The sequence below is a fragment of the Gekko japonicus genome, unplaced genomic scaffold (assembly GCF_001447785.1).
Source record: "Gekko japonicus isolate JY-2015 unplaced genomic scaffold, Gekko_japonicus_V1.1 scaffold1460, whole genome shotgun sequence".
NCBI lineage: Eukaryota > Metazoa > Chordata > Lepidosauria > Squamata > Gekkonidae > Gekko > Gekko japonicus.
Genome location: NW_015177057.1, coordinates 291,445 through 309,896, shown reverse-complemented (window position 1 = coordinate 309,896; position 18,452 = coordinate 291,445). Strand labels below are relative to the sequence as shown.

The 18,452-nt window shown below is 45.1% G+C and overlaps 2 protein-coding genes across 2 annotated transcripts in view; both read right to left on the bottom strand.

The window, feature by feature from the left end:
* The window catches only part of LOC107124661 (mast cell carboxypeptidase A-like), a 27,550-nt gene extending 19,479 nt beyond the window's left edge, over positions 1–8,071 (bottom strand). Inside the window, exons 1-6 of the mRNA XM_015428153.1 lie at positions 7,998–8,071; positions 7,437–7,512; positions 6,349–6,473; positions 2,954–3,056; positions 2,712–2,813; positions 1,457–1,558 (exon numbers count right to left, since the gene is read on the bottom strand). Of these exons, the coding sequence (XP_015283639.1) occupies positions 1,457–1,558; positions 2,712–2,813; positions 2,954–3,056; positions 6,349–6,473; positions 7,437–7,512; positions 7,998–8,071 (582 nt within the window). The remainder of the gene's footprint in view (positions 1–1,456; positions 1,559–2,711; positions 2,814–2,953; positions 3,057–6,348; positions 6,474–7,436; positions 7,513–7,997) is intronic.
* Positions 8,072–11,988: 3,917 nt separating this feature from the next.
* The window catches only part of CPB1 (carboxypeptidase B1), a 48,423-nt gene continuing 41,959 nt past the window's right edge, over positions 11,989–18,452 (bottom strand). Inside the window, exons 10-11 of the mRNA XM_015428152.1 lie at positions 13,866–13,950; positions 11,989–12,183 (exon numbers count right to left, since the gene is read on the bottom strand). Coding sequence (XP_015283638.1) covers positions 11,996–12,183; positions 13,866–13,950 — 273 coding nt within the window. The 3' untranslated portion in view covers positions 11,989–11,995. The remainder of the gene's footprint in view (positions 12,184–13,865; positions 13,951–18,452) is intronic.

Here is an 18,452-nt window from a genome sequence, read left to right as displayed (position 1 = left end):
TTTGAGGAGGGGTGGGACCTCAGACAGGTACAATGCCATAGACTCAACCCACCAAGCCAGTCAGTCCCTCATAGGGAACCATTGTTGCCAATCTCCAGGTGAGGGCTGGAGAGCACTCAGAATTACAACTGCTCTGCAGAAGGGAGGGCAGAAGTCAGCTGAAGTCAAAGGGGCAGATAATGGTAGGTTGATGGTTAGCTGGGAAGGAGATGGGGTTGCCAACTCCACCCTCCAAACCAGCCATTTTGTCCTGGGTAACAATTGCTGCCAATCTCCAGGTGAGGGCTATCATGTCACCCCTCAGTCGTCTTTTCTCCAAGCTAAAGAGCCCTAAGCGCTTTAACCTTTCCTCATAGGGAAAGTGTTCCAACCCTTTTATCATTCGAGTTGCTCTTTTCTGCACTTTTTCCAAAGCTATAATATCCTTTTTAAGGTGTGGTGACCAGAATTGCACACAGTATTCCAGATGAGGTCGCACCATTGATTTATATAGCGGCATTATGATATTGGCTGATCTGTTTTCAGTACCCTTCCTAATAATCCCCAGCATAGCATTGGCCTTCTTTATTGCAGTCACACACTGTCTCGACATTTTCAGTGAGTTATCTACTACAACTCCAAGATCTCTCTCTTGATCAGTGTCTGCCAGTTCAGACCCCATCAATGTGTATTTATAGTTAGGATTTTTGGCTCCAATGTGCATCACCTTGCACTTGGCCACATTGAACCCCATTTGCCATGTTGACACCCACTTGCCCATCCTTGACAGGCAGTGATAGAGGAGGGCAGACAAATATCCTTCGGGAGGGTGTTCCATGATCTTGGTGCCACAAGTGAGAAGGCCCTCTCTAGCAGGGCCATAGCGAGGATTTTTTTTACTCCAGGGGGCATTTAAATAAGTCAGGGACACACACACAAACACACACCCAGGCTGTGTCAGGAGTGACAAGAGAGTAAAAGTTTAAAAAAGTGATGAGAGTGGGGGGGCGGGCGGGCAAGGGCACTGGCAGGCGTGGCAGGGTGATGGCTCAGTGTGGCAAGGCTGTGGTGCATGTGAACCCCCCCCAGCTGGATGGAAGTTGGGAGGCCTGGACAGTAAGTTGGGGGGGGGCTCGCCCCAAGATGCCCCACTGTAGCTACGTTTCCTGCTCCCTAGAGCTGCTACATATCTAACCTCAGAAGCTGGGGGTGCTTGAAAATGACCACAGTGGCTGTGTAGGTTTTTAAGGGAGCAGGCAGTCCTTAAGGACCTATTTAGCGCCATTCAATGGAAAATTCTGACAGCCCATTTCTGACTATTATACCTTGGTTAAAGAGACATGACCTCCCCCCCCCCCCGCCATTTGGCGACCTAAGAATTTATAGAGCAGCAGTAATAGTAACATACATAAGACATTACTGGGTGAGTGAGTTGCAGAGAGGATTGGCAATAGAGCATTTGCATACATATACCAACCTGTTTCACAAACCATTGGCAGAAAGCTGGTGAGATCCACTCTCGTGCATGAGTGCCACATTCTATGAAGATGACTCTCTTTCTGCCAGTCTCCTTCCCAACCTGTTACCAGGAAACATTTGCTTATTAGACATTTTTTAATCACATCAATTATGCACAAACATAGCTTCTTCAGTGTCTATGAAAGACATGGTGGACATGATGACTTCAGAGGGTGTCAAATGGAAGGAGTGGGTAACCTATGGACACTGATAGCAACTAGCTAATGCACTTGGGGAATATCTGTAAATTATTCTTTGAATAATACATCCCTCATATTTCAATACAGATTTGTTTTAATTTACTTATTTTTAAATACCTGTACCTCACCTCTCCACACAAATATCTACGAGGTAGCTATAAATATATGGCATAGATCCAATTGACCTGACTGTTACCATTACAAGAAGATAACATGAATTGGAAAACAGAGAAAGTGCCAGAAATCGAAGACTGGATACAAAAAGTTCTGTTCATGGCAGAAATGGACAAAATCACGAAAAAGTTGAATAATAAAGAAGACGACGTGTTTTTTCAAGAATGGAGTGACTTTAAAACATATCTGGAAAAGAACTGGGATGTAAAACAAAACTTAATATGTTTAGATCAATATTAAGTCAAATGATGTTATCTTGAGACTGTAATGATAAGAAAATGATATAATTAATGATGTAAAGTAACGTGGGGTAAGGGGTGAAGCATTGCGGGAAGCCACCGGAGGGAGGGGAGGAAATGGGAATGGGGTAGACAATGGAAAAGATGAAATGATTTAATTATGAATGTTGAATTCCTAAGAAAATAAAATTTGTTTACCAAAAAAAAGAAAGAAGATAACATGAATGTTTCTTAAGTCACTTCCTTAAGAACATAAGAACATAAGAGACGCCAATGTTGGATCAGGCCAAAGGCCCATCCAGTCCAACACTCTGTGTCACACAGTGGCCAGAAATACCAGTGCCATCAGGAGGTCCAGCAGTGGGGCCAGGACATTAGAAGCCCTCCCACTGTTGACCCCACCCCCCAAGCACCAAGAAGACAGAGCATCACTTGCCCCAGAGCCCCTAGCTATACCTTGTGGCTAATAGCCACTGATGGACCTCTGCTCCATATGCTTATCTAATTCCCTTTTGAAGCCGTCCATGCTTGTAGCACCCACCACTTCCTTGATGTACTTTCCTTGTAAATAGACCAATTATTATAATTTTTGCCTTCATACCTTTAGAAGATACATGGGACGCCCTTCATAGGTCTTTCCAATCTCAATTCGGGAGACCATTTTGGGATTATTTCTAGCAATTCTTTCAGTCCATGCAACAATCTAAGGGTTGCAGAATAATAATCAGACAGTAAAACATTCTTGATTGAGATATTTGAAATAACTAAATGTGACTTAAGCAATGCTTCTGTTGCTTGTATGCAATGAAAAACTAACAAACCAACCAAACTGCACTACCTTACCTTATCCCAGTCATTGTATTTTAAGTAGCTGTGCTTCTTGAGGAAATAGCTCTTTCCTTTAAATTGCTTTTCAATCTCTTCTTGTAGATTGTGGAATAAAATTCTGTTACAGGGGAAAAAAACACCTAGAACATTTAGATACTACAAGTTGCCCTTCAGGACTTGCCTGCTCCATGAATCTTTGGCTTCGTCATAAAGCAAATCATAAGTACACATGATGCTAATGAAAGGAGAACGAGTGTGGGGAAGTGGATAGAGGGCTGGGCTGGGACCTGGGAGTAGAGTTGGCAAGTCAATCTTGGGAAATTCCTGGAGATTTGGGGGTGATGCCTAGGGAGTGCGGTGTTTGGGGAAGGGGAGGGAGCTCAGTGAGGTTGTGATGTCACTCTAGGACTTCTGCTTCTCCCAGATTCTATGGTATATCATACACTCCACCCTCCAAAGCTGCCTTATCCTCCAAGGGGACTGACCTCTGTAGTCTGGAGAATAGTTATAATTCTGGGAGAACTCCAGGCCTCACCTTAAGGTAGGTAACCCTATCTGGGAGACTCAAATGCCCAGGCTGCCATAAAATCACTTGGTGATTTTGGGCCAGACACTATATCTCAGACTAACCTACCATTCAAGGTTGTTATGAAGATAAAATAGGGGCAGGGCGAGAAGAGAATGATGTATGCTATGTGAAGCTCCTTGGAGGAAGCATGAAATAAAAAAGTTACACCTGTTCATATTCATTCCTTACTGTCTTGTCTTTCCTTGTCCTACCGTCCCTCTGTTGCTTCCCACCTCAGGGCAGGGCTCTGTTCTTTTGCCCTCACTTCTCTATAAAGCATTATGGATGGGGATGGTATAAAAGAAAGAAATATATGGCTTATTTTTGGCTTGTAAATTTATTACAACTTCTAGAATGATGAGGATGTCACAGCATCCTTGCATCCCCACACAATCCCATATATGATAACTGATTTATAGGCCATTTGGAGAGCCAGAGTAGTGTAGTGGTTAGAGTGCCAGACTAGGTTTAACCCAGGTTTGAACCCCACTTGATTGCTGGGTGACCTTGGACCAGACACATTCTCTCAGCCTACACAACCTCACAGGGTTGTTATAGGGTTGTTATAGGGTTGCCAGGGTGCCAGGGATGGGAAGAAAGAGAAGGACCTCGGCCTCATCACCAGTGTTGCACAGGAAGTGACATCATCATGCCAGTGACATCTGGGTGGCACTCTGGTATTGGGCAAAAACTCTATGGTAAAACCAGCTTCTACCATCAAGTTGGAGTGTCCTTGATAGCCCGGCGCCATCTATATGACAGCAAGACCAGCGGATTTTATAAATTTTATGTATGGGCTTATGCCTTTGTAAGCTGCCCTGAGCCCGCTTGCGGGGTAGGGCGGGGTAGAAATACCTGAATAAATAAATAAATAAATAAATATAAATAAATAAATACCATAGAGTTTTTGCCCAAATACCAGAGTGTCACCTGGAAGTCACTGGTGTGATGATATCATTTCCTATATGATGCTGGTCACAAGGCCAAGGCCTTTTCCTTTCTCTTGGTAAGTCCCCCAGACTGGCAGCTGATTAGTGGCTGGCGCTGGGGGTAGGGTCTGATGGTGGAGGACCCCCGCCTCCACTGGGGTGTGTGGCAACCCTAGGTTGCTATGAGGATAAAATGGAGGATAGTCTCATACGCCACCTTCAGCTCCTTGGAGGAAAGGTGGGATAAAAATGCAGTAAATAAATTCCAGCACGCAAAGTTTGTTTCCCCTATATTCAGGCTGAATATTAAAAAAACACTACATTTAAAATGATGTGATAATTCATGTGTTTTTATAAAGCTATTTTAAACTGCGAAGGATGAGATAATTAATTTTCATACATTAGTGGTGGCGGCTGTTCTTTTTATAGCATGTGTGCCACAAATCTACTCCAACGCCTAACACATTGCTGTTCTAATGAGAGCCATAATGCTTTGCTGCCAGTCTGCTGAGCTGGGGATGAAGCAGCCGTACAGCACAAGAGAGCAGACTTCTTTCTATGTTGTAGTCAGGGCTGTTGGCCTTCAAGCTCCTTTCTAAGAGTGCTACAACCCCCTTCTGCCTATGGGTAGGGTTACCAGTCTCAAGGTGGGGCTTGGAGTTCTCCTCAAATTACATCTGATCTCCAGACTACAGAGATCAGTTCCTCAGTAGCCTCCAGGGTATCCCATCCCCTCTTTCTTTCTTTCTTTCTTTCTTTCTTTCTTTCTTTCTTTCTTTCTTTCTTTCTTTCTTTCTTTCTTTCTTTCTTTCTTTCTTTCTTTCTTTCTTTCTTTCTTTTTTTCTCTAGCAATCCTCTCTTACCCCCTTCTCCCCTCATCCTTTTATGTCAATCTGGCCCTCTTTTAGCCCTGCTCTTCTCAGACAATGTCTCCATTTCCCCCCCCCCTTCTTAACAGGTCCCTCTCATTCTGTCTCCCCCAACCTTCCCTTTCATCTTTATTCCCCCTTTCCCTCAGACAATCCCCCTTCTTTCTCTTTCTCTCTCCCCCAAGACAATCCCCCTTCTTTCTCCCCCTTCTTTCTCCTCCATGACAATTCACCTTCTTTCTCTCTCTCCTCTCAAGACAATCCCCCTTCTTTTTCTCTCTACCCCCAAAGCAAATCCCCCTTCTTTCTCTCCCCTCAAGTCAATTCCCCTTCTTTCTCTTTCTCTCTTCCCCCAAGCAAATCCCCTCTTCTTTCTCTTTCTCCCCCCCTTCTTCTTTTTCTCTGCCTTTGAGCCCAACAGCAGTACCAGTACCTGGGAGCTGCCCCAAGCCCAGAGCAGTTCTTGGCAGTGGCTGGGCCTGGAACAGCTCCTGGCTTCCACCATGGCTTGCAGCAGCTTCCAGTGTCCACCATGGCTGGGCCTGGTGGCAGCTCCTGAGCTCTACTGTGGCCAGGCTCCACTACCACAGCAGATGCTGCTGGGTGCTGCTGCTACTGCAGCCGCCACAGGAGCAGCAGCAGCTGGGGCCCTCAGAGGTGGGTGTATTGTCTATGCTGCTGCATTACTTTGGGAGGAATTACCCTGTGCATTTTTTAAAAAAGATTTAAGATTTTTCTGCAAATTTAGGGGGTCCCTCAAGTTTGTAGAAAAATCTGTTTGGGGTAAGTGTGCCCCCAATCTGCTGGTTTAGATATCTGCAGATGGGGGCACACTTGGAAAACCTTATATAGATGTTTTTGTTTTATTTACTGGAGAGCTCCTTTCCAGGCAAGAATGCCTTTCTCAGTTTAATGCAGTCTGGGTGACATTCACATCTTGAATTAAACTGCTGCTACTTTCTCCAAATAGCCTGTGTAGATCATTACAACCCAGAGAATCCACAATGTGCCCGAACCTCCATTAAGTTATAAAATATCACTTACTCATACTGTAGCTCATTCTGCTCCAGCTTCATCTGAACATGGTTTGCCAGATATGAACTGACTTGGAAATCAACGTCTGTCCCAGCGACAATGTGATGAACTGAATCAGGATGCCAGAAGTCAAGCTGTGCAGAAAAATGTGGATAGGCTGTCATTAAGCATGGGTGCATTTATGTCAATGGAATGGTAGAGACTTATTTCCAACCACTGGAGAGAGAACCGTTATTTTCCCTCTTTCATTCCTCTCCCTCACAAATGTTTTAATTGCCTCCCTTCCTCCCCTAGGTGTGCAAGAACAAGAAACTTATCAGTAAATGTGATGCATATAGAAGAAAAGCAGTGCTGATGGGAAAATCTGTGGCCACTGCTGCCCAATAATAAAGCAGAGTAAATGAGGTAGGAAGGACTGTTCCTTAATGTCCCCTTTTTTGGTACATTGTGTCTTAGTGATTGCTGGTTGTACTCTGTCTCTCATCTTCACAGGTGTAATAATCTTCCCAAATATTATTCTCAAGACTTCCTGTCTCTAGAGAGACAAGAATGAGAGAGGCAGTGTGATGCAGAGGACAGAGTGCCAATTCTGGAAGACCGAAGTTTAACCCCCTTCTCAGCCATGGCACTCATTCGATTGGGCTAGTTGCTGTATGCCAGCCTAGACTACCTCACAGTATTGTTGTAAGGACAACATGGAGGAGTGCAAAACCAGGTATTCTGTTTCATGGTTCTTGGAGGAAGGGTAGAATACGGTACATACATTCTGGTTTCAAGAAATTGACTAAAACGGAATATATGATGTCAGATGACATTTGATATAAGTGTTGATATCTAACAGCATTTCATGGTCAGGATATTTAGTATTTGAATGTCCTTGCAAAGGTATCTAGTATTTGACAGCTGGCAATTCACGAGACTTTCTAGTTGGCACTTGCCAATACTGAAGCAGTCTTGTAATGACATTATTCTCATTATCCAATAACCACGCATGTATTTCTGAAATTAAAAACAATTGCAAAAATACCTGGGGGTGGGGGTGGGGAGAGGGAAGAACATCAAAATGAAAATATGATACATATATAGAATACTCTTACCTGTACAGCAGAAGCTAGTTCCTTCAGAAAGTTCACTTGAGTTTCATTCTGAGGTGTCACACGAAACACTTTTTCACTTCAATAATTAAACAGGAAGAATTGCTTGATTAAAGTAGGACTTACTCTGGCCTTTCCCTCCCCAACCCCACCTTCATTTCTTAAACCTGACCTTTCTTTGACATCAGGCAGTCTGAATTGTGTTGTTGTGGCTAGCCCCATTTATTTCAGTGGGGCTGGCAAGGAGAACTGACTAGTGGATTCAGTGCTCCCTCTAAGCTGTGGAGTCTTGTGAGCAAAAACCTCTACTTCGTGAGCTACTGGCGCTAAAGTTGTGAGCGAGCGATTTGGCTGCTGCATAAATTACTTTGTTCTGGAGCCATCCTTCCTGAGCTAAGACAAAAATGAGTGAGCCAGAGGCTAAAAAACTGTAAGCTGGCTCACACTAACTCAGCTTAGAGGGAACACTGGTGGATTGTACACCCGCGCTTAGGCACAAACCAAAGAACCGGCCCTGTGGCAACATTTTTTTGCCAACAGTTTACCTCTCTGAGAACTATCTACCTGTCAAAGCGACGCGCAAGAGAAACAGCCTGAGGCCTCACAAGGAGCCCTAAAAAGAAAACCAGAAACTTCATGATTCTGCTTTGGCCATAACCCCTCATCTCTACCCCTTATATACCCCCCTTTCATATACTACAGTCACCCAGCTGACTTCCTCTTGTGTCTTCATTGGATGGTGTCTTTATTTTATTTTGTTTAAAAAACTTACCGACTTTTCAACTCTACAAGAACCTCAGAACTGCAAAATATGATAATAAAGATAACCTAAAGGGTGAAAAAAGGGCACAGAAACTCACATGGGCTAGGCGTCATCTGGAAAAGATGAATGAGATAAGGAGCTCCATAGGGTGCTTAAGTGCTTAAACAAATAACAGAACTGGCGTCATAATCAACAATCAGACAGGGCTATTCATTCACTAAAAGATCTGAGTGCCAATCCAATGTCTGAGGTTCTGGTGCCTTTTCTCTCTTTTTAAAAATCACCATTATGTTGTCTTAGATTGGCAGCAAAATCTACAACTGACATGGCGTTAAAAAACACAGCACCACTTACTAGCCAATCTGGCTGAAATATTTGTCTGGCATGAAACAATCCTAGGCTAAAAAGGGTAAAAAGGCCATATAAAGAGAATAATGCGCTGTAACTCCTCCCACCATAACTAAGCAGTCTACACGTAAATGAAGGCAGGATGGTTGTCTGGTTCCTTTTAAACGAGCAAAAAAAAACAGGAGAGGCATAAGCAAACAGTAGAGAACGGCCAAAGAGAGGGGAAAGAACTTCTTAAAGTAATAAGGACAGTGCAGTTACATGTTCTATTAGATGACCTCCTTCTATAAGAAAGAAATTTGTTTCTTAAGGCATACATTGCAAAATTCCAGCCTCAAAAGGGGCTGGGAACCCTTGAGGACACACCTTGACTTGGATAACCCAGGCTAACTTGATCTTATCAGATCTTATAAGTTAAGCACCATGGGTCCTGTTTAGTGTTTGGATGGGAGACCACCTAGCAATACCAGGGCCCTGATGCAGAGGCGGGCAATGGCAAGAAATGGGCAGAGTTTCTATTTTCCTTCCTGTTTGCAGGCATCTAAGTCTAGGTTTAGCCAGAGGCACAAACCTTTCCACAAAAATCAATGGTGTCTTGGACATTTGTTTTTGCCCATGGCTTGCAGCATGTTATCTTGGGTGAGTCAGCTCAGTGGATTCAGGTTCAGCCTAGGATGTTTTTAATTATAACACACTGTAGACTTTATTATATAGGGTTGCCAGCCACAGCTAGCTAACTCCCAGGAGCAATGGGGGAGGTGGGGAGGTGCACCAGCTTTGGGCTGTCATGCGTTGTCATTTTGGGTTCCAAACAGAAGTGACATCATCGTGCCAGGGGCAACGGCCTAGGATTCACCCCAGACTCTAACCTAGAGTCCCCCCCCCCCAATCAAGAATGATGACAGTGCTGGGAGTGATGTTGTATGCTAGTGCAATGCTAGTATACCCCCATTTTTCCCTGCTGTGCTGTGATGCATTGTAGGGACTGGGGGAAATGCCTGGGAATCCTATTTCTGTTTTGTTTAGTGCAATTTCTTGCAGTTTTTCCAGTTTATTTAATTAAATTATATTTTTGTAAACTGCTTTGGATCCCCATTGTGGAAAAAAGTGTGACTTAAAAAGCCTAAATGAATAACTGAATAGTTAAGCTATTGGGGGGGGGGGGTATTTTGCAGTGACATCCTAAACAGAGTTACACCCCTCTAACCCTCTTGACTATTTATTACTGAAATGGGCCCATCACTACTATTTTCCCAGAGAGCTGACTTTCTCTTGATGGCCTTATCCTTTGGAATATAATCCCCTCTAAAGTCTGAGTAAAGAACTGAGAGACAGTTTGTCAAACTGTACTGAGTCACCACAGTGATGTGCAGTGGTTAGAGTGCTGAACTAGTATGTGGGAGTACCCGCTTGAATCCCCACTCTGCCATAGAAGCTTGCTGGGTGACCTTGGGCTAATCACACACTCTCAGCCTAACGTACCTCACAGGGTTATTGTGATGATAAAATGGAGAAAAGGAGAATTATGTATATTTCTTTGGGTCCCCATTGAGGAGAAAGGAGGGGTATAAATGAAATAAATAAATAATAAATAATAGCTGGATTGTCTTAAAATTAGAGCATCTTTGGTGGACAGTTGTTCTTTTGGGGAACCTAATCAAGACTATTGTTTCCTCTGAAAGGAATCATTTGGTTCCCACCTCCCAAACTATTCTGCTTATATATTTGCCAATAAATTGATAGTACAAAGACATCATAAGTCTCAATAGCACTATGTATCCCAAAGGAATCAAAACACTTTCTCATTAACTTCTCACTGCTCAAGTTGCTGGGAAGTGCTTAGCTGCATCTCTGCCAATGAACAGCATTTGGAATCGCAGGTAACCATCGCTTGGCTGCCGCCTGCTGGAATGAGTTACTGATTGCTGCTCTAATGTGAAGCAGAGGTTGCTCTTGCTAATTTTAGGGCACTGGAACAAAGCTGTGCTAAATATATTTGCAACTCTTGTCTGCTGCTTAAAAGGTCTTTGTAGAATTTTTAATAGCCTACAAATCACTGTCATGAAAGGCCAATTTGCCTTTTTAGAATGGAATGTGGTATATCCCCCCCCCCCACGAATGATACCATATCTGAATTTAGGTAGGGAATCATATTTTAATACTAATTCCTCACATCAAAAACTCCCTGGTGTTTATAGGAGGAAGCTTCGAGCCTAGCTAGCATGTTTCTCACTTAATGTTATCAAAATTAAGTAGGAACTATGTACAATAATCAGGGCAGGTAGTTCAGTAAGTTACTTTTTTAAAAAAAGAGAGACACTGTCTTGGGAGGGGGTAATTTAGAATGCAGAAGTGGACGTGTGTGTGTGTGTGTGTGTGTTATTCCCCACCTAGGGCTTCCCTGTTCCAAATTCCCCTCACCTGTATGCCTTCATTTGGGAGACCCATTCTCTGTACATTGGCTGGCACTAGATTCTCTATGGGGTCTTCTGTGAGGTTTCATCACAATTTCTGTGCCTAAATTGGTGATTTTCTTGTGTGGAGAAAAATCTGGAATACATTTTTTAAAAAGGGGAATTTAAATCACCCCCAAATGGAATGGTGTTGTGCAGGGGTCATTTCATAGAAAAAGAGCTAGGGGGACTCATTAGCATAACTCATTAGCATATGCCACACCCCCTGACATCACCGGAAGTGTGTCCTCCCCACAGCCGGCGGCGACCTCCAGCGGGCACCAGCAGGGAGCTCCAGGCCCCACCCTCCCGCACCTCACCCGGGGGGATGGTGTCCCCCCACGTCCCCCCCCAAATGACCCCTGGTGTTGTGTGCACATGCACAGAACAATGCAGTTAGAGAGCCATTCTAGGTCTGCTTTGCAGGCAACTGCTTTAGGCCTGGGCACGGAGGAAGTAGAGGAGGACACTGGCAGCTGCTGCAGCACGTAGAAGGATTTCGGCTGCTGCTCTGGGTCTGGAGCAGTGACCGGCATCCTTCTCTGCTACAGCCGCCCCGCAGCAATTGCTGGCCACCATTGCTGGCAGCTGATGCACAGAAGGACACCACAGAGAAGGATGCTCCTCTGGGGCTGGGCCTGGTGGCAGAGGCAGCTGCTGCAGACCCAAGAGACAGCAGAAGACTCTGTACACTGCTGTGGGCCTGGGCATGGCAGTGGATACCGGTAGCCACCATGGGCCCAGGATCAGTGGTGAAAGACACAGGCAGCCACTGTCAGCTGAGTGGTAGGTGGTGGGGCCTGGAGTTTTGCCAACCTCAGTGATGGGGAGAGGATATGGGATCCCTCCCCCGTGAATCTCTCAATAATCCATCAGAATAAATATAAGAGAAGGATTCAAGAATCCATTGACCCCTAGCCTCCCTTAATAAGACATAGCAGGAAAAAATAATGAGAAACTGTGAGCCAAGCTCTCTTTAATAATTCTGGGCTGCTGTTTTAATACAGATGATCAAGGACATAGCTGGCAATATATTTAATGGCTATCAGGGTTTCTTCACAAGTTGGCTTTATCTGAGATTCAGGAAGAGCAAAGCCATATCGTCCTGTGTCACGGAGCTCGAAGGTGAAGGAATACTTGATGCCTTGGTCATAAGCCCAGTCATCCGATCCTCCAGCTGCTGGATCTGCAAGGATGAAGGAGGAGACAGATCCTTGGAAAACCAGAGCATAGGCAAATGAAGCAGAACTTTAAGCGTTTATTGTACTTTCACTATTTCACTGCCACTGGGACTGCTGATGTCTACTTATCGAAGGAGAATTTTACCCCTGGAATTCTGATTGGGTGCAGATGTATAGTAAAACCCAGCTAGCCACTTGGCGGGATATCACAGGTGATCATTGTATCAAGTGGTTACATGCACCACATAGGGTTGCCAGACCTGTTTCTCCTCGTGACGGGGGGCTCCCGGACGGCGTCCCAAGCGCGCGTGCGCCGCATGCACATCAGCCGGATGTGATGTGATGACGCCGGGCACGCTGGGGGCGGGGCCACAGCCATTTCAGGGGAAATGTGCCCGGCGTCATCACGTCACATCCGGCTGACGTGCACGCCGGGGTGGGGTTTCCCCCGGGGCCCGATTCCGTGGTGGCGGAAATCGGGCCTCCAAAGCGGGGGGAAATCCGCCCCCCCGGGGGGATTTGGCAGCCCTAGCACCACATGGTAAATTATCATTTAGGGAAAATTCATGTTCACCTTTCCTCAGTTCAGGAAGGTAAGGACCTAACTACACACTTTTTTTGGGTTGTGTCCAGGTCCTCTACAAGGATTTCTAATCAGATTTGAGTTCCCAATTGAGACTTCAGTTCCTGGGCATGCAATTCAGACTAGGACTGCAGCATGCAGAAAGAAGGGGCTCATGACTCTCTGCATACCATTTTCTGATCAAAAAGGAGTAGGCCCTTGACTGTGCTATCTGCCCCATTTGGGAGCCTGCAGTGAGACAAATAGCACCCAGAGGTAGGGTTGCTATTCCCCTGGTGGGGCCAGGGGATCCCCCAATTTCAGGGTCCCCAATCTGCCGCAGCCCAGCTGGCTGGCAGAGGAAGGCCCACCCCTAAGAAGCTCCCTCCCGGCGCCATTGGCACCAGTGTGATGACATCACTCAGGAGTGATGTCATTGCATTTCCAACATCTGGGGCGATGCTCTAGGTTTTGGGCAAAACTCTAGAACAACTCCAGGAAAGATCAGGAGTCCCCCCCACTGGCAGCCAGGTAGGACATGGGAACCTACCGACGGGGCTGTTTCAGATTAGGGAAGTGGCACACACACATGTGTGTGGGAGGCATAAGGACCATCATGAACTGAATCAGGTGGTCCCTCCCTGGTAGGGACCTCACAACTTCTGTCTAATGGAAAGCCCTCATGGAGGACCTGGACACATCCCAAGGACTTTGCAACATCTATCTAGGCCCTGAAATCAAGACTAGTATGACTGAGCAACAGCAAGTCAGCATCTTGCTTATCTGTTGCATAGCCTGGTGCATCTGCAGAGCTTTGCATTTTTAGTAAAGAATGAATGATATGAAAAGTAAAGGTACCTTCTCTCTTTGGGGAAACTTTGGGTTATGATATGTACTTGTTGAGCACATTTGATGCCTGATGCTGAGATGGGGTGGGTGGGATGAGAGGGACTGTCAGAAGAATGCAACATTCACAAGCAAAAAAGTGATTTTAACATAAGAAATCCAGCCCTTTTTTGTTTAGTGCTAAAGCGCTGATTCAGGGAACCTGCAGTATGGAGGGTACAGATGTGACCTTAGTGATGTTGAATTACAGTTATGTCTGAACTTTAGAGTAATACTTACAGATAGTTGTGGCTCCGGGGCCATATGTGTACTGTGTGCCATGCACAGTAGCTAGTTCTTTAACAGCAGCTTTAGCAACGGTATTCTACAGGGAGAAAGTAGGTAAGGTCAGATATGCAGCAGTTTTACTTACAAAAACCGCTCCAGCTAACTGTTTGCTGTGTATGAGCAACAAGAAATGTGCCTTTTTTGACACATCAAAAGTTCTTGGCCCCGTTAACTTCAGAATAATTCTACTAATGTCAGTGGGAGTACCAGGAGGAAGATGATAATGTAAACTGGCCTCTGTTTGCAGATCTCCTATTTACATGATGTAGATGCCAACTGATGTCTACCTTGTGTTCAGGTAGCACAGAAAACATGTTAAAAAGCTGTACACTGTGATGATAATTTAAAGCAACCTGTCCTGTGTGCAGGGCTATTTTTGGGCAGGAACGCACAGGAACGGAGTTCCGGCTGGCTTCCAAGTTGGCCATGCCCAGCAGGAACTCATTAGCATAATAGACCACACCCAACAGCAGAAACTCATTAGGATTGGCTACATTAGGGGTGTGTGGCCTAACATGCAAAGGAGTTCCTGCTACAAAAAAGCCGTGGGTTTTGACAACAAACAAGGTAAACAGAATAACAAGCAAAAGGTGGGTGTGGCTGGATAACCACACTTCTGGTAACATGGGGGTGCGGCCTAATGTGCTAATGAGCTGTGCTGTCAGGGGTGTGGCCCAATATGCTAATGAGTTCTTGCTGTTGGGTGTGGCCTATTATGCTAATGAGTTCCTGCTGGACTTTTTCTACAAAAAGAGCCCTGCCTGTGTGACATACCCACATGCATGCACCCTCATACAAACAGAATTCAGTTTCCAGTAGTAATGGTAACCTATTTTCCCAGATCAGGGACAGCTACCAAACTTCTAGCTTAGCTTTAAAACTGCATACGCCTAAGATTTCTAATCCGAGGAGAAAGGGGATGTAAACGGACCCTGCCTACAGACATTTTGGGGGTGTGGAAAGGAATGGTGCAATAGAAATTTTGCAAGTGTCATCTCTGGCAATCTTCAGAAAAAAGATGCAAGGCTGAATTACTTACAAGGGCCCTTAGAACTGATTTACTGCTGTACTGTTTGTGGGGATGCCAGCATCCAGGTGGGGCCTGGGGATCCCTTGGAATTACAACTCATCTCCAGACTGCTCAGACTGGGGGGAAATTGATGCTTTGGAGGTTGTACTCCAGGGCATTGTACCCCACTTTGGCCCCTGCCCTCCTCAAATCTTCAGGCATTTCCCAGCCTGGATCTAGCGACCACCCTACCACCCTATCCCCCACTGGTGGCCAGGCAATCCTAGCTGATAGTTTTCATCTATTGTTGTTGGTTTTAATGTTTATGGATCTGACGAAGAGAGCTGTGTTTCTGAAGAGCTTAAGTTACAATAAAGTCCGTTAGTATTAAAGGTGCTATTGGGCTTTTTACTATATGGTTTTATCTGTATCTCTAGAAACTGCTTTAAGTGCTTGTTCAAAAAGTGGAGCATACATATTTTCAACAAACAGAAGCACAAATAATGTTTTAAATAAAGGGCTATGAGGATACAGAGAACACTGTCCAACAGCCATTCTGAAGCCTCTCCTCAACAGAATTCCATCTTGAGCGTCATAGAACCAGGGCATGTGCAGCATGCTGTGCTGTCTGTGGAACAAGGAGAGGAGGAGGGTTCTTGGGGATCAGCTGGGAAGGAGACAGGTGGCAGAACGGGGGTGGTGAGCAGGGAAGGGGCTGGGGCAGAGGCAGGGGTGAGAGGTGGGGGGCGCCAGGGAGACATGGGGGTGACAAGGTACCCTTGCTGAGGCGCCACAGTAGCTTAGTTCTATGCGTATCCATTGACTGCCGCATCTCTTTAAAATCATTCTGTTGAAGTTCAGATGTACAGATAGCAAAGGACTGAAACTCACATGCTCCCGTCATCCTTAATCACAGCTTGAGGTTTGCACTTACAGGACAGCACAGCGAGGCTCGTGCCTTTTGACAGTTGAGAGATCATGGGAAGTAGCTTCTGCATGCTTGCGCAATTCACATTTATCTTAACAAGGCTGCTTCTGCTTAAAAGATGTCTCATATTTGGGGGCTGTTTGAACAAAGCTATAAGAGCAATATGTAGCTCCTGTGTTGTAATGGGATGTGAGACTGTATGGTACAGCCTAGTCTCCTTGGAACTCAGAAGCTAAGCAGGGTCTGAACTTGCATGTGAAGTCTTCCACCAAGAAAGAGTCTGCAGGGGAAGGCACTGGCAAACCACCTCTGCTTCTCGTTTGCCCTGAAAGCCCCTTGCTGGGCTTGCGATAAATTGCTTGCAACTTGACGGCATATACATACATATATACAGGTTTTGATGGTGGAGGTCAGAGGTCATTTCGGGGGGGAACGCGGGGGAACGCAGTTCCCCCGGGTGAGGTGCAGGGGGTGGGGCATATGACGAAGCCCCGCCTGCTTCCGGCCGCCCCGCTTCTGGCCCTCATTCAGTCAGGAGGAGGCAGGAGAAGAGGGAGGGTAAGTTGCTTCCTCCCCGCCTCTCTCCACCCCTGCCTGGGGCCAGGGAGGGCCTTAGCGGGGCTTCCTCACACTCCCGCTGGCCTTGCAGGTCCACCGCCGGGCCCCTGATGTCAGGGGGTGTGGCATATGCTAATGAGTTATGCTAATGAGTCCCCCTAGCTCTTTTTCTATGAAATGACCCCTGGTGGAGGTAAATTAAGCTTTCCAAGTCCAGTACTGATATCTGACAACCTATCTGACAACCTCATTGATCCCAATACTATACTAACTGGAACCAATAATCAGATCATGGGATCTCTCCTCCAGCTATGGATCCCAAGAAGCTGTTGTGACGGACTCCACTTTTTGAAGACGCTTAAAAGTGCTGTACATAAAACTACAGGACTATGAATACTTCATAGAGCCAGAGAGCCTTTTGCTCCAGGCAATCTGATTGATTGGCATCAGCTGAGCAAAGAAAGTCTCGTGAGAGCTGGATGCTGAGAAAACTGATTCAGATTCCAGCTTTAACTGTGACAAGCCATGTATGGAGACTGTCTTATACTAGCCCCGACAGACAAGGGTTTAGTGCTGACAAAGTCAAAATTAATCTGTGACTGAATATAGTCTTAATTCAGCATTAGCAGAGAGCAGTTTGAACACAGACAGTGAACTGGGGAAAAGTTTGACAAGGAGGTTTGGGTAGCATAAGAAGTCTCCCATTCAGGCCAAAGGAAGAGGGGACAGATCTTCTAGGGAGAGAAGAAGCATCCCTACCCAGTCAAACAGGGAACGGTATCTCTGAGTAGAGGTTCCCTGATCTATTGTGATTGGATATTGCTTGTGGAGACTGTGAAAGTCAGTCAACTGCTCAAGAAGAATTCTGGTGTTCCAAGAGAAGGGATTTGGGTACTGGGAAGAGGGTAGCAGCCTCCTGGGCAGCACAAGAGTCTGCTGTTACACAAATAAAGTGAACTGCAGTGGTTTGGAAAACTCAGGAACAAAAGCCTCACAAAATAAAGAACTATAGAAACTATGACTAACTCAAGAAACTTTCATTAGCCTGATCTATAAGAATAAGAATTTGTGCTTATACTATTTTACCTCAGTATTTTCAACCCCTGACTTCACCTAACCTTTTCCTTTGACATTAAATAAAACCTGTTATTTTTGTATTTTTAAAAGTGTCATTTAAGTTAAAGGGAGACCCTAAGCCTCCCTGGACTGAGAAACTAGTCATTACATTTTACTGACACTGGGTGGGACTGCCAAAGCTACTTTAAAGAAAAGAATACAAACTAACAGACCACTTCCTTGGTGGTCTCCCATCCAAGGTACACAAAAGAAAAATGGAGGGAAAATCTTGCCTCTAAGGGAGGGGAGTGAACGGGGCTCTGTCATAGCTGTACTATGTGGATTTTTCATGCCTCCCTCATAATTTCATTTTACTAATATCCTGAAGCTTACATTACAGCTGATTCCCATAGTATATACCCATTAGTTATACAAGTGTGAATATCAGGAATATTAGAATTACCTTGCTAGATTATTTCCATCTATTCCAGTATTGTTTTGACCACCTAGGCAGCTATATCCAGGAGGCTCTCGTGCAGAGAAGAACACTCCAAGGGGGTGTCTTTGGCATCTGCTAATTAAAGATATGCTGCTTCTGTTTATGGAAGTTCCACTCTGTATATTGGGCTTCCTGGCCAATGGCAGCCAGAAGAAACATACAATGATCATAGATCATAGATCTCCATCTATCTTTAAAAGTTAAATTGCATGTGTATGCTCAATTTGGATCAGAACTATATGGGGAAGAGAAAAGGAATGTATTCAACTCCCATTTGGTTTCACTAATCAAAACTAGGCTCCGCTTGCTGTTGTTAGCATTTCAAAGGGGGAAAAGATGGGTTCTTAAAACATAGTTTTCCTCCTTTAAAATGCTTAACAATAGTGCAGAGAAATTAGTTTGGATTACTGAATCCAAACAGGGGCTGAATGTGTGTGGCGTTTTCATTCTACTGTCAGATGGGGATGTGTGGGCATTGTCATACTCATT